This window comes from Oryzias latipes, chromosome 3 (genome assembly GCF_002234675.1).
Source record: "Oryzias latipes chromosome 3, ASM223467v1".
Taxonomy (NCBI): Eukaryota; Metazoa; Chordata; class Actinopteri; order Beloniformes; family Adrianichthyidae; genus Oryzias; species Oryzias latipes.
In genome coordinates, this window is record NC_019861.2 from 11933059 (window position 1) to 11948019 (window position 14961).

General features: G+C 38.8%; 1 protein-coding gene across 4 annotated transcripts in view; it reads left to right on the forward strand.

The window, feature by feature from the left end:
- The window catches only part of glce (glucuronic acid epimerase), a 76433-nt gene that overhangs the window by 54918 nt on the left and 6554 nt on the right, over nucleotides 1-14961 (forward strand). For all 4 annotated transcript variants that reach the window (XM_020712226.2, XM_020712232.2, XM_011488017.3 and 1 more), the window contains one exon: nucleotides 7975-8217. In XM_020712226.2, coding sequence (XP_020567885.1) covers nucleotides 7975-8217 — 243 coding nt within the window. The remainder of the gene's footprint in view (nucleotides 1-7974; nucleotides 8218-14961) is intronic.

The following is a 14961-nucleotide window of genomic DNA, read 5'->3' on the forward strand; positions in this document are numbered from 1 at the left end:
ATCATTATCCCTAGGCCTTTTTTGAAACGGCCTCTAATATCTTTCTAGCAGAGCTAAATAAGACCATGGCAACCCTTTCCAGACAATGTTTGTGTCCAGGAAAAGTTCTGTTGAAATAATTTCATTGTAAGAAATTAACTATGCTATGATTTTTATTAGTATTTACTGATTTTTATTTTTTTTAAATCAGCTCTTACCCTAAACGTTTTTTACGGTCTCCATTACTCTAAGCCCCTAAGGATAAAAGTATAATTTAGTATTTCCATTTTTTTTCCTCTGAGCTGCTACATCTGAACATCCTCCGTAAGCGCTGGATGTTAATATTGGCCTTTGCACTGGAAAACGGCACATTTTAGCATGGTCATCATTTGAATACATACAGCTACCTTTCTGGGAAAGAATGGTCTCTCATTTTCATTTAATATTTAGGCACATTCAATCCAGTTTAGCTCGTGCTGGTTTGGGGTGCCTTCCGTCCGTGAAACCAGGGTTCGAATCCAGGTTGCTCCCTATTCCCTTCTCTGCTTCTGTCCCAAGCCCGGATAAATTGAGAAGGTTGCATCAGGAAGGGCATCCGGCGTAAAACATTGCCAAGTTAACCATGCCACTCCTCCTCAAAGGAAAGGTTTTTTCTCCTGATGGGAGAAGCCGAAAGAGAAAGAAGAAGATGTATCACACATGTGAAACTCTAGTTCTGTCTTCATCCATAGTCAATTATTTTTATGTTTTGTCAGGCTGACTTTTTCTCTCTGGTGCAGTCAGTTCATTACAAGCAAGTCACGGTTTGCTTCCTTTTTAGAGTCAGGAAGGGCATCTTCACCATTCGGTTCACTTCACTGCCCTGAAACCCCTAAAATGAACAGGAAACGGCCGAAACATCACCACTTTTCTCTTTTTTCCAACCTAAGGAAATGGAGCAGGTTTTCCTGTGAGCACTGAACAGTTCTTCAGGGCTAACCTGTGTCGCATTTCTTGTGCTGTAAATCAGACAAAATATAGGATCAGCGAAGTGAACTATAGGATCTCGGATGTTATTCAGTTTTCAAGGTTTCACCTAAATTAATTTGAAGGAAAGAATCAATATCTAATTTAAAAGGCCATTGGCTAAAAGCACTCGGTCATCAAAATAACTCAGTTCTTTGGTTTTCTTAAGCAAACAAATCATTGTTTTTAAAACAATAACTGACATGAATATTAAATGGTAAATGGCATATATTTATAAAGCGCTTCTACCTTGCTTTAAGGCCCAAAGCACTTTACAATCAGTCTTTCTCCCATGCACACACATTTATACTGATGCCACACTGGAGCAATGTGGGATTCAATGAGATCTTCATTCATAAATTCAAATGTTTTTTGTGTCTTTGACCTGTTGATTTTGTAGTTTTGCTAAAACATGAGTAAACTGTAAAGTATGGTGGAAATATGAGGACGTCCCAATAGAAAATAGCACACTGGAAGTACGGCTCCTGTCATCCATAGATTACTCAGAGATTTGGATTATGGGTCAAACAAATGATAACAACTTTAAAACAAACCAAAACTTTACATGCAATAAAAAAAACTACAAGATGTCACTGATGGAACTGCACAAGGCAAGAAATGATCAATAAATACAAAAATGTCACTTCTGCATAGGTGTTATGCATAATGTAACTTGAATGTATAACATGTACAGAACTGTAAACAGAAATGCGCAGATCATCAGGTGTTGTAAAAAAAAGGTTGTGGGATCATACAAGATTTATCTTTAACCCACTCCTTTTCAAGCACACTGTCTTGTTTAATCTGTCTATTTTAAACTCTTGTGTTTATTTTCATTTGTGTTTGAAATAAAGGAATTGAATTGAATTGAACTGAATAAAGCTTAAAAAGATACACAATGATGCCTTCAGTATATACAGGGACATGCAGTAAGGGATATTTTTGTAATAAAAGTTTATAGTTTGAAACCGATTAAATAACTTGTATAACCCAGCGTTTTAGTTCTGTCAGAGCTGCTCATTCCTGGTCTTTTTAAAGCTAGCACACTGCTTGCATCCAGCCCACTCACCACTGATTAGCCTGATGCTGTTCGGTTCTGATTGATGGAGAAAGACAAGCTTTGCATTTAAATGCCCCAAATTCTTCTTCTCCCTTTTTTTTTTTTTTTTGCCATTTTTCCTTGAGCCTGTTGGAAAATGTCATGTCAAAGAAAATGAGGCGAGGGAGAATCAAAAGTCAACAAGTTAAGAAGATTTTTGCATTAGCAGTATATTACTTCACTTGTCCTACAGTTACACAGCAGCGAAGAGAAGCAGTGTTACTTCAAGTGAACAACTGATGTACAAAGATGTTTGTTCACCTTACGGCATATGCCTTCAGGGGTCACCACAGCGAATCATCTTTCACTGATTCACACAGGTGGAGAGGGTTTTACGCCGGATGCCCTTCCTGGCAAAACCCTGTACTGCATCCAGGCTGGGGACAGGCACAGGGGCACCCAGACGTAGGGCCCCTTGTGGCTACATAGTTGGGCAGTAGCGTGAAAGGACTCACCCCGGATCAAGTTCACCGTTCCCCCTGACAAACAAAGCCTGGTTTCCCATGCGCCAGTCTTACATGCAGCCAACTGAGCCATCCAGCTGCTTACTGATGCTCAGTATGGACTACAAAAAAACACACACTAATGGCAAAACAAAACAAAACAAGAAAACTTCTGGACTCATTGTTGTGTCAAAGATGGCAAACAAAAAAAAGTCGTTCTGGGAAGTTCTATACTGCTTTAATTGTTTGTGTGAAAATGATTTCTGCAATGGTTGCCTATTTTACCCATAGAACCCTGACGAAACATAAAAGGGCCAGCTCTTAAAAGTTATTAAATAAATGTGTGTTTTTTATTTCTTGACCACAAAGGTTTGTGCGATTTCATCATCATTTCTTCTTTCAGACGGAACAGTCTGGTTTATCCTTTGCTTAAGCAGATAATAAAGGAAGCACCAGACCTCCTTTCCTTTTTAATTAGCTGAGTTAGAACATCTTTATCAAAGGAGACAGTCCATTACTTGCGGTTCATTTCCCTCAGTAAAGAACCTTCTTTTGCAGTAAAGACTATTGGGACAGGTCCAAAGATTACAGGTCTGATAAGCTTGAATTTTTACGCAGTGTTTGACCAAAAATACAATCCCTTCTTAACAAGAAGTCAACCTGAAATACTCAACTTCAGCCACATTAGTGCTGATCTACTTGTAATGAATGTTTTGGATTGTGGATAGTATGAGAAGTCCTTAGGGGAAAACGTAAATGAATAGAGTGGCTGTGCGCCCAACATAAGTCAACTAAAATTGCCCTATCTTTTGAAATTAACAATCTACTCCGAGGAAAATAATGTTTATAGTTTTTAAACATGTGCTTGTATCATTTTTCTGACTATGGTGGACAAATATTAGTTATGATGTAGAAGCTACAATCCGCGGGCGACAAGTTCCCTGCTTCACTCCATTCTGATACATCTACTTCATCTAGACCAGTGTTTTTCAACCTTTTTTGAGCCACGGCACACTTTATCCTTGACAAAAATCCCGCGGCACACCAGCATCCAAAAAAAAAAAAAAAAAGCAGAAATTCATGGTCTGTATTGATTGGCAGCCACCCCCCACCCCCACCCCCGCCGCAATCTCACGTGGATTTGGGTGATAATTGTGGCAGAAAAAGCAGGAAGTTGCGGCTGTTTTTTTCTAAGAGATGAAATAAAAGTTAAATTAGAAAAATTTAGAAACTGTTTGTTGTGGTTTCAAGACGTTTCACAAGGACGACTCATTGTGCGCTGTCCCTTTAAGCCAATACATCATGGGAGATGTAGTGTGAAAACAGTCGAAAAAGGGCAGAAAGACTGGCGTCTCTGAGCTTCATTGTGTTGTTCACTTGTTCCACGGTCTGATACCGGATTCTATGGAAAGCTACACCGCTAAAGACGAGCTTTAGCTGGTATTTATGTTAGAACTGAGCGACTTTATCAGCAGAATTAAGAACAAGGAAGTGAAGACTTTAAGCACTTCTGATTGGTCAGACTGATGACATGTGATTAAGCTTTCAAGAATGATTGGCGGAGACAGTTAAAGGGGCGGGACTTTTCCTTACACAGTTATAGCTGCAGGTAAATCGCGTTACCGTTATTCTTATCAAAATGTCTTTAATAGAATTAAATAAACACAGAGAAAAAGTAATTTTAAGATCTTTTATATTCCTAACTACTCAGTGTTTTATCAGTGCCCGTTTGGATGAACAAAGAGCTGATGGAAAATGTGAATGAGGGCAATTTCCCACGGCGCACTTGACCATCTCCCACGACACACTAGTGTGCCGCGGCACACTGGTTGAAAAACACTGATCTAGACGACTATATCCATGTAGGTCTTTGTTTTCCTCGTCTGAGCTGGTGTCTGTCTTAAAATTTTACGACTGGATAGCTCCAATATTGCTCAACATTTTTGTTGCACCGCTGATGCTAGGTTGGGGTGTGAGGGACTGTAAGATAGCGGAAGAGTGTAAACAGGTGGATGACGGGATGTGGGGGCAGGCTTACCAGTACTCCAACAGTCTCGCCCACAAATCACAGGCAAATTTCCAATGAACTCCTGCCACTCTGCAGAAAATATGGCTCAGAAAACAACAACGGTTTTCTGATTTGTCCTAAAAACGCCACAATCATTTAAAATACCGCTTGAAAAGGTTTTAGAATAGATCAAAAGATGATTGGAATGAGTCTTTAGGGTAGGGTTTTTCTATTTTAATTCTATTCTAATAAAACACGGCATGTTGAGCAGTAGCGAGTTGAATTTATAGCATGTTAACAGAGGGAATACTTAACAATCAATGATATTCTTTATGTTAAAAAAAATTATAAAAAATAAAAAAAACTCATTGTGTTATTTATCAGCTGTAAACTCTAAAAATCCCTCTAAAGGTTACTTCAATACTCACTAAAATAATAATTTGTCTTAATACTGCTGTGGCTGGGGCATTCCTTTGCATTCTGCCACCTCATGATTGCATTTTTTTCATAATGTATGTCTTAGGGCAACGGTCTGTAACCTGAGGCTGCAGAGCCACATGCATTTTTTAAGTCCTCGATTGAGGCTTTTTGGCCTTAAAGAAAAATGCTTAAAAAAATAAAAAATATATTAGGTTATCTAGTTAAGTTACGGTAAGCACATATTCTAATCTATGCTGCACAACAGTGTCTAGTTGTTAAATTATTAAAGTTCCCTGAAGTATATAACAGCGTTTACATGTATAGATTGGATGATGGTGCACTAAAGTCAAAATAACAATAGAAAATGTCATGTTTGACTTGGATCTTATTTGACACAGGGTGTACTTTATTTTGAAAGGAAACTTTAATGTTCTGCTGTCAAAAGGAAAAGGAGTAAAAATAGTTTACAGAAAAATATAACACTTTTACAATGCAACTATGTTAAACCTAAATACAAATTTTTCTAAATATTAAGGCTTTGTGGCTCTTGTTGGGTTTTGGTCAGTTGGTAACTGAGCAAAATGCCTTTTTTAGGGTCAAAGGTCGGATGTAGAAATCCTTAAAAAAAAAGGAAGGGCAGACGGACACAACATGAAGGATTTTAAGTTTGGTTATGTTTGTCCTTTCAACTTAATATTAATTGTGCTTAAAATCGACTTCTTCTGATTCATATGCTGAATACAGTAATGACAAATTAGTTTGATGTATTCTCTACAATTCCTATCAGATGTTTCCAACTTTTTGGGATATAGAGAAAAAGATGTTATGGTAATAAAAAGGAAAAAAGCAACCGATTTTTACATTTAAAAAAAGACCATTTAGATCAATTGAACTGCATAAGGACTGGTATTGCCTATGATTATGACATGTGTGTATCTATTAGGGGCAGTTTTATATTGGTACATATTCTTCAGCCTGACCTGCTTTGCCGCTACAGGAGAAGAACACTTCCCATAAGAAATGGGGCACGACAGAGTTACAGGACTAACAATTCACCCCATCTTTCCTTATATCGTGCCTGTTTATCCTGTTTAAGAACAAATATCCACATGCAGTCAGTTTATAAGTTCATTCAACCCAAGGCTCTCTGCTATTTAACATGGAAATGCTCTAGCACTCACCTCTTCCTTCTGCTAAGTATATTTGTGTGGATGCATACCGCAGCGTGTTAATTACCCTGCCACGGCACAATCAGAACTACAGCAGAGCTTAAACCAGGTCATGGAAATGCTGGTTTTGTAATGTGCGCCATTGCACAAAAGAAAAGGATTCAAAGAAACCACATAAAGAAACACCTTCTGTTTCTGGGTTTGCCTTCTGACCCATTTGTACTTTGCCTCAGGTGCTCCACTCTCCCAGATAAAGCTGTGATGGTTCATGAACCTTATTTCATCTTAAATTAAGACAAATGGGATAGAAATATTTACAAATTGACAACATTTTTCTTCTAAATCTACTTATAGTTTTCATGCTCTGGTCACTTTTGTTGGTTTCTCTTGAAATTAAATTGAAATTTCTATTTATGACTGAGTCAGACTATCGCACAATAAAAACAGCTGAGAAAGAATCATGTTTAATGGCAGCCAATAGGCAGTAAACAGCAATACGTCATTAGTTTGACTGCAGACTACATTCACTTGAAGACTGAACCTACACAGATGCAATAGCAGATTTGAAAAATCCCCAATTCACCATCCCATTTCAGATGATTGATGGCTTAATATAGAGAAAATGTTGTTCGTGTTTAAAACAAAGCAAATCTTTGTCAAAACCTCTCACTCCTTAATCAGAATATAGTAAACAAACCAGAAAAGCCCCACTGTCCTATGCATGGCTATCTTTATAGTTTACTTTTACTGAAAATTAAAAGCATTATTTTTAAAACAAGCATCACACAATATTTATTTGATTTTATAACTGCTGCCTGAGTCCGAGAAGGATTTAAATGTAAGCAGAGCTGCTTGTAGACTTTTGGGTTTTATTTCTTACATTTCTGGATTTGTCTGAGCTCTGAAACCCTGGAAATGGTTGAAGATTTAAGCCATTTCCTCATGGATTACTCACCCATATAAATACTTGCAGCACTGCAGTTATATGCTTCTCTGTCAGGATTTAAAAGCCATTTGACTTAAAGTGTTAAGTGAAATGTCAGTAATGGTAAACGCAGGATGGGTTGGGCTGAAAAAACTAAATATATTTTGGAATTATAAAGCATTTATGTTTTGTGGCTTTGCCTTTTTTAATGCATATTTTAATCAGATTCCTGCTTAGTTTAGTGTGTAGCTACAAACTTGTGTAGAAAGATAGTGTTGATGCGGATGTTTTAACACACCAAAGATTGGTGCTTTCTTGTGTCTAATCATCCCCAGTTCACATAATTATTTTGAATTGAATATTGACCTTGCTCAACAGTAAAATGCAAAGTAAAACCAAAAAAAATTCTGAAAGCATTTTTTTTTTCATCCATAATGAATATGTTTCAACAAAAGGGCATATTGTCACTCTTTCTTTGTTCTCTGTAGGACGTGTGTTAGGTGATGCGTTCACTGTCTGTGTGCCAGTTTTTTTTTACGTGAACTATCTGTCTGATTCTCTTGCCTGAGCTTTTTATGTTTTTCTCACCAGGTTAGTTCGCCTGCAGTGAAACGCAACACATTATCTGACGTTTTATCACCATCTAATCACCTGCCATTGCTCTGTGACTGTCGGTTTCATACATACCACTGACAATTTCTACTGTTGCCATTTTCTTTTGTTGGGAAGAAAGAATCATGTTTGAATGGGATGTTCACGGCAAAAGGTCTTTGCAAATCGGTAAACCTGTAAACATTGGAACTAAAACTCTTCAATTTTTTTATTTAAAGATGAGTACATTTAAATAAACTTTTTTTCGTTTGCTTTTTTAATATTAGCCAGTTTAAAAAAACAAGCAAAAAACTCTTCCTCCTATTTTCTCCTAGGTGTTCCTCTGTCCACTCAATGGGGTCCTCAAGGCTACTTCTACGCCATCCAGATTGCCCAGTACGGTTTGAGCCATTACAGCAAGAACCTGACAGAGCGTGCGCCCCATGTGGAGGTCTATGACACAGCAGAGGAGAAGGACAGCAGGGCCACAGCACCCTGGAGCGTCCCAAAAGGCTGCAGCCTAAACCGCGTCCACGACAAGTTCAGATCCACCTCTGTGCGGCAGTTCAGTGCTCCAGGTATGGGATTCTTCCATTTGCCCGTACAGCCTGAGGGCTGCCGCCTTATCTCCTGTTAACTGAGGCTGTGGCGGGCTCGATATGTAGCCCTCTGGAGAGGATGATGAGCTGTGTGAGTTACCACCACAGAAGGAGAATTCTGGCTCTTGTGGTTCATGGTAGATATCCCATTTATTCAACCCTAGACACATGGTACTGACTTAATAAGCAGCACACGTTCATCCTGATTTATTCACTTATTTGGTTTTGAAATGCAGCTGAGATGTCTCTGGTGAGCACTATTCAAAGTATGATTTCTAGTTTGTGACATAATTGCAGCTGTTGCATCCAGTTCCTCTCTTAATTACACGCTCTGGCGTTCTGTCTTTTTTTTGTCATTTCTTTGCAATAACAAGTTTATGGCCCTCCTGTCACATGTATAGCTTAAAATGCTAAAAACATCAAATTCACTGTCAGAAGCTTGCCTAAAAATGTGTTAATAAAATTGGCGCATCAGACGCATGTGTGAGGAGCTATGGCCATGTCTTGGTTCAATGGGATCTTTCACAGAATCTCTTTAGGTTCTCCGTCCACTGCAGGAGCTGCGTCTGAATGATAACCCCTATCAGCGCTACTTCTGTGTCTCTGTGGACGAGTTTGAAAACTTGCTGACCTGCTTTAGTCAGAGGAGGGAAAACATAAGAATAAGAATAAAATTAGAGGACCTTTTTGTTATTGTTTAGATGAGAAAAACCTTAAAGTTCAGGACGGGAGCGATCGGATTCTCCTCCATGTTGGTTTTGCTCTCCACCTACTAATCATGTATTCAACATGTCACATGCCAAGGCTAAGTTCCTAATTGGTGGTTGCGCCGCAACACCTGAAGCACCGCAGGATCGCGCTCATTAAAAGGTAACATTGAAACGGGACACCCCGTATCGTGTTAGTTCTGAATGCAGCTTTGGGCTCTATATAGAGCATTCGCCATGTTGTTGGGCTGTCTGAATCTAAAAGCTAGAGAGCATCCTTACTCACTAGATTGTCAAATATAGAACACAATGCATTGCGTTTGAATGATTTATTGTTTAAACAAATGTACGTTTTATCATTAGAATTCATTGGATTTATAAATAGTCTTCATAAAGTGTTCATGTTTATTAGGTTTTTAATTCAGCAAATGAGTGACATCTAATTAAAAAAAAAATAAGAAAGCACGGTGTATGTACCGCATAAAAATCCAGGGCACTAGATCAGTGTTTTTCAACCAGTGTGGCCGTGGGAAATTGCCCTCATTAACTGATCTAAAAACATTTTCCATCTCCAGGATATCAGCTCCTTTCTTCATCCAAACAGGTCCTGATAAAACACTGAGTAGTTAGGAATATAAAAGATCATAAAATACTTTTTTCTTTGTGTTTATTTGATTCTACTAAAGACATTTTGATAAGAATGACGGTACCGTGATTTAGCTGCAGCTATAACTGTTTTCGAAAAAATCCCGCCCCTTTAACTGTCTCCACCAATCCTTCTTGGAGGCTCAATCACATCTCCCATGATGCATTGGGCTAAAGTGACAGCGTCTCAGCGCACAATGAGTCGTCCTTGTTAAACATCTTGAAACCACAATGAACACACATCAAACAGTTTTTAAATCTTTTAACTTAACTTTTATTACATCTTTTAGAAAAAAACAGCTGCAGCTTCCAGATTTTTCTGCCACAATTATCACAAAAATGCATGTGAGATTACAGAGGGACTGTAGATCAATACAGTTTCTCCTTTTTTTTTAAATTTTTGGATGCTGGTGTGCCGCAGGATTTTTGTCACGGTTAAAGTGTGCCGTGGCTCAAAAGAGGTTAAAAAACACTGCACTAGATTGTCTTTCGTGAATTTGGACATAGCTTTGATGCTGTAGGGCCAGATGAAGTTGCTATCTGCATTTCCTGCACTGTCATGGACGCTGTTGCCATAGAAGTATGGAGATCATTTAGGACCAATATTATTGGCTGCCGTTACTTTCTCAGACTTCTGTAAATTAAAATGGCTTTGTAGGTTTTTTTAGTTGAAGGTGCAAATTTAAAATCAGTATGTATTTTAATCAAATATAATTATATTTGGATCTTAGATTTGGGTTTGTGAAAGCCTTTAACAGCACAGCATGTATTGTGTTTGCACTGGAGGTTGGGTCCAGCCTGGTTTATAGCTATAACACGACAGAAAGCAGTTATTTTTGGAACTTGGAAAAGTCACTCTTTTGCCCGTTTTTGACTGTGAGCTCCTCTCATTCTCCTCTCATCTCTTGCTGATAAATCCGACACTGTCCTCTGTCAAGCTCCTGTCCCTGCTGTAATTTTCTCCTCCTACTAATTTTTCAGCTCTGCACCTCTCAGCGTCACCAACTCCTTTTCATTCCCCTTCTAAGCCCTTCTCTTCCCTGCTAAGCTTGTCTCGAAGGTCAGCTTGTCAGCACTGCACTTTTTTTCTCATCATCTTGGTTTCTTTTCACATGAATCTTCCCCAGTTTAACCCAGATCTCTGTCAGTCTTGCACTGCTGTTTGCTCACTTCCCACCACTTATCATTCCTCGACATAACACTCACGTCTGCCTTATACTAGTGGTACATGCTTTCCTCTCATCCAATGTTCCCAATTTTCTTTCTTGCTGTCAGTCTTTTCATGCTCCACCTCCCTCTTTTCCTTCAGTGCCTCCTAACAGTATGTAGGGCGCGGGTGTTGAACAGTCTCTCAAAGCTTCTGACAAGTGGATCAATTGTCTGTCCCTTGATAATAACCTGCTGTCTAGTATCCACTCATAACTGTGAGCACTGTCTGCCACTGAGCACCTTTATTTTCCCAAAGCTGTTTGGTCGATGGATACTTCAGAAATTCATTTTGTTCTCACCATTCTCCCGATCAGACGTAATCTCACAACTGCAGAAAACTAGCTCCCACTTGTGCCTGTCTGTCTCTGTCTGGTTCAAGAAGTGGCCAATCACAGCTCACTTCTGTGTGGGATGCTTGCATCATTCTTGGAGTTCTTCAGTAGCATCATATTAAGAGCCAAGCCAAATGTTCTTATTTTCTTAAGGTTTCTGAGGAGTTTTATCATAGTGTACCACAAGTTTATGCAAAAAAATATAATCCTGAAGGAGTATTACCTCCATTTTAAAAACAAGAAACTGTTAGTTTTTCATTCCTATTTCATGATTGTAATTTGTATGTTTGTGTTGTAGAATCTTCCAGAGAAATGTTACGCATTTTATTTATCCTGAAAGAAAAGGTGTTGGACTGACTTTACAGTGTTCTAACAAACAAATATTGGTACATTTTGTCCTTGAATTTGTTGTATATTTTGTGCAGATATGGACAGAATCTTAAACTCTGTTTCCTGTGCATCACGGTAGAGAACCATAACCCTTCCATTCATCAGAATTGTAAACATGAAGCCACCACAGCAGAATAAGTTGCATCTGCAGTAATTAAATGGGCTCTGACAGAGCGGCATGAGAGGGGCGAGTTTATATGATGCTGACATCAGAAACAATGATACTGGGTTACATGCGTGCAACAATTCCCCCGTGTGTCTTTAAGCAATCTGAATCCAGCTCAGGAATTGAGGACTGTGCCACTGCCAACAAACAAGAAGCTGTAGCAAGAAAAGATTTGAAGTACTGTGGACTTCATTTCTTGAATATTTTAAGTTTTTGCTGAAAGGAGATTTGTTACAAAATCCCACAGGAGAGGAGTGTCGTATTTGAGCTTTTTGATGCCCTTTTCACAGCATATTCACTCAGGTTGGTGAAATGAGCCCCTCCAACCCCCATTCTTCAGTGGTTCTACAGCGACAGGCTACCATGGAAACCCATTTTGAACAGATCACTCAATAACCATTTGAGGTACAGTTCTACCTTTGAGAGCTGGCACTAGAGCCGATCGTTTGTGTTTCAGTGAGCATCTGATCTGAATCGAATGTTCACTGAGGTGATGGTGAAGTTACACAACTTACAGGAAGAGGATGATTGATCCAGAGGTTCAGTAAAGCCTCTTTCTCCAGGTCGATTCTCATCTTTCAACTTATCAAAGAAATGAACTGAGAACCCGTATGATGGGATACCTTTAAAAGCTTGTAGTCCGGTAGTATCTCCTGTTGATGCATAGTGATGCTGCGGGAAATGACAAGACAACTTACATTTTAGCTTTTGACTGAGAATTGTTAAAAGTGGGTATCTTTCTTGAAATATAACAATAAACACTTTTTTTGAGTTTTGTCTTCAAGACCAGCTTTTCCCTATTGTTGCTTCATGGGATGCTGGAGCCTATTCCTACAGTTTTCAGGCTAAATTGGGGTTAGGATAGGGGTTGCTAATTCATCATACATACCAACAACCACACACATTCAATGCAAAAGAACAAGTTAGATTCTTCAATTAACTTGTCAAGCAACTGTTTAGACTGAGGGAGGAAGCTTGAGTTCCCGGAGAAAATCTACCTTGGAAGGAGCCAGTGGGCCAAAGCTACAGTGCTAATCATCACATCCTTTTTAGAATAGAATTATCTAATTTATCGTTAGGAGAACGGCAATAGTGCAGTTGAATTCCTGGCAAACCAGAAAGTAAAAACTAAAGAGTATCAATATTCAAGTTTAGATCCAGAGAAATATCATGAATTTGAAGTAGCAGATATTCACCATGTGGTTTCACAGATTACTACCTTTTGCTTTTTATTTTTTTTTTACCATTACTGTTCAGCAGCTGACCAAACAGAAAAGAGCCGAGGGCCTGCTGTCTTGTACAAATTTTACTGTTTACAAAAGTGATTTATGCAGCTTTGGACACAACAGGAGTATACTTGTACAAACTTCTTTTGTGTTTGAGGCTAAATTTTATGTGTGTGTGTGTTTCCTTTTGGACGGGGGAAAAAACAGAAGGATTGTGGGATTACTAACGTTGTTACTCCCCTCTCTACTCGTACTTTGGGATGTCACTGCTTTTTTTGTTGTTTTTATGTGACACTTAGTAAGAAAGGTCAAAGTACTCTTGTGCTGTTTTACTTTGAAAGTTTACAATGTTTTCTTTCTCACTGAGCTACTGGTTTCCCACCAGCTTAATGTGCTGCATGCAAAAGTGCAAGATTTTACCTTTCGACTACTGCATGTCAAAGAAGACTCTTTAGCAGTCAGTTTGTGTGAACAACAACAGCTGCAGAATACCTGAAGAGAAATAAGGGCTGGGGAAGCAGCCAGAACTGCGGCAAGTTTGCTCAAACATTTTGATGCAAGAGTTGTCATTCACTCCATCATCTCCCTGCACTCCAAAAATTACTTATTCATACAGCAACTTCCCATAGTTTGTTTATAATCTGGCTATCTATGCAGTCCATTTCTTGATAAACAGGCTTTGAAACTGTCTAAACTATCTGATTGGAATGACCAAATACGTGAAATACATGTGTGATAACAGTGCCTTTAGAAGATATTTGCTGCTCTTTCATATAAAATGTCTTCTTCAAATGACTAAGTGGGTCCCCAGTGGTGGGGGCCAAAACTTGAAGCAGATGAGAATTTGTGAGGCCTTTGACAGAAAATGTTTCTAGACTGTTTAAATGTCCTTTTTGTTTGTAACCTTTCGGAAAAACCCGTGTTATTAAAGCACTTGCATGTCAACCTCTAATCCAATAATATTTATTCATATATTTTTGTCTTAAATCTATAATCACCTTCTAATCTATTGTCAAAGGATTCCCAGAGGTCTTTTAATTACGATTATACCGTTTTTGTCCGAAATAAAATAAAAAAATAGCTGTGTCGTTTTTCTTGGACATAGTTTCTGTAGAGCGGCAGTAGTTCATTAGAAACTTGCCTCAGATTGGTGGGTGGGGCCTTGATGTGGCGAAAAAAAACAACCCTTCCTCTGTTTCTGAGAGCTCAGAGCAGGGGGCTTGTGGCGTGCTCAGGGTATTTTCTACGCTCTTTTTTTAAACAGCATTTTTTTATCTGCTACGATTTGAATAAAGAAATACCAATTTTAAGATTAATTTTCTTTATAAATGTCCATGATGACAGAAATGCTATAAGAACATATTAAAAACACCAAAACATGATTTTCATTGGAGTGGGTTATTAAATATGGTCATGAAGTAGATGGTTAAATGCAGTTTATGGACATAAATGCAAATTCAAAACCAGATCTATTTATTTCTAGAAGCATGTGGGACCTAAACGCATTCACAGCTTTGAGTGAAGCATTGTTTCACATATGAGCATGAATGGAAGGAGCTGAAAATGTCATCAGTCACATGTTTACCATTGCACAGCAGGTACCAACTGTTTACATTTTCACATGTTTGTGTCATGCCTCCTCGTGTATACAAACATGGTTGACACTGACATATTTCCAGCAGTATGTCATTGCTGTCTGGCTGGTTGCTAAACAGCAAGAGAGCCGAGCAGTGGAGGTGGAATCTCGTCTGTATTCGCTGCTCATCCTTTATTGATGGCAGAGTAATCACAGGGCCAGAGTACAAATCCACTTACTCTATGCATTGCCTTAAGTAATGGATTTATGAGTGCATTAAAGAGCCGTAGTCTTCCAGAGGCCCCTGCCAGACTGTCTCTGCCTTCACTCTGCGCCTGATCGACTGTCTTTGTCTCATTCGGCATCGAGGGCTTCTGCTATTGCGGCTCATTTCATGTGAGCTCTGTCTGTCTTCCGCTGACTGTTGGCTCATTTTCACAATCTCCAGTTTGAGCGAGCTTTAGGAGCATTT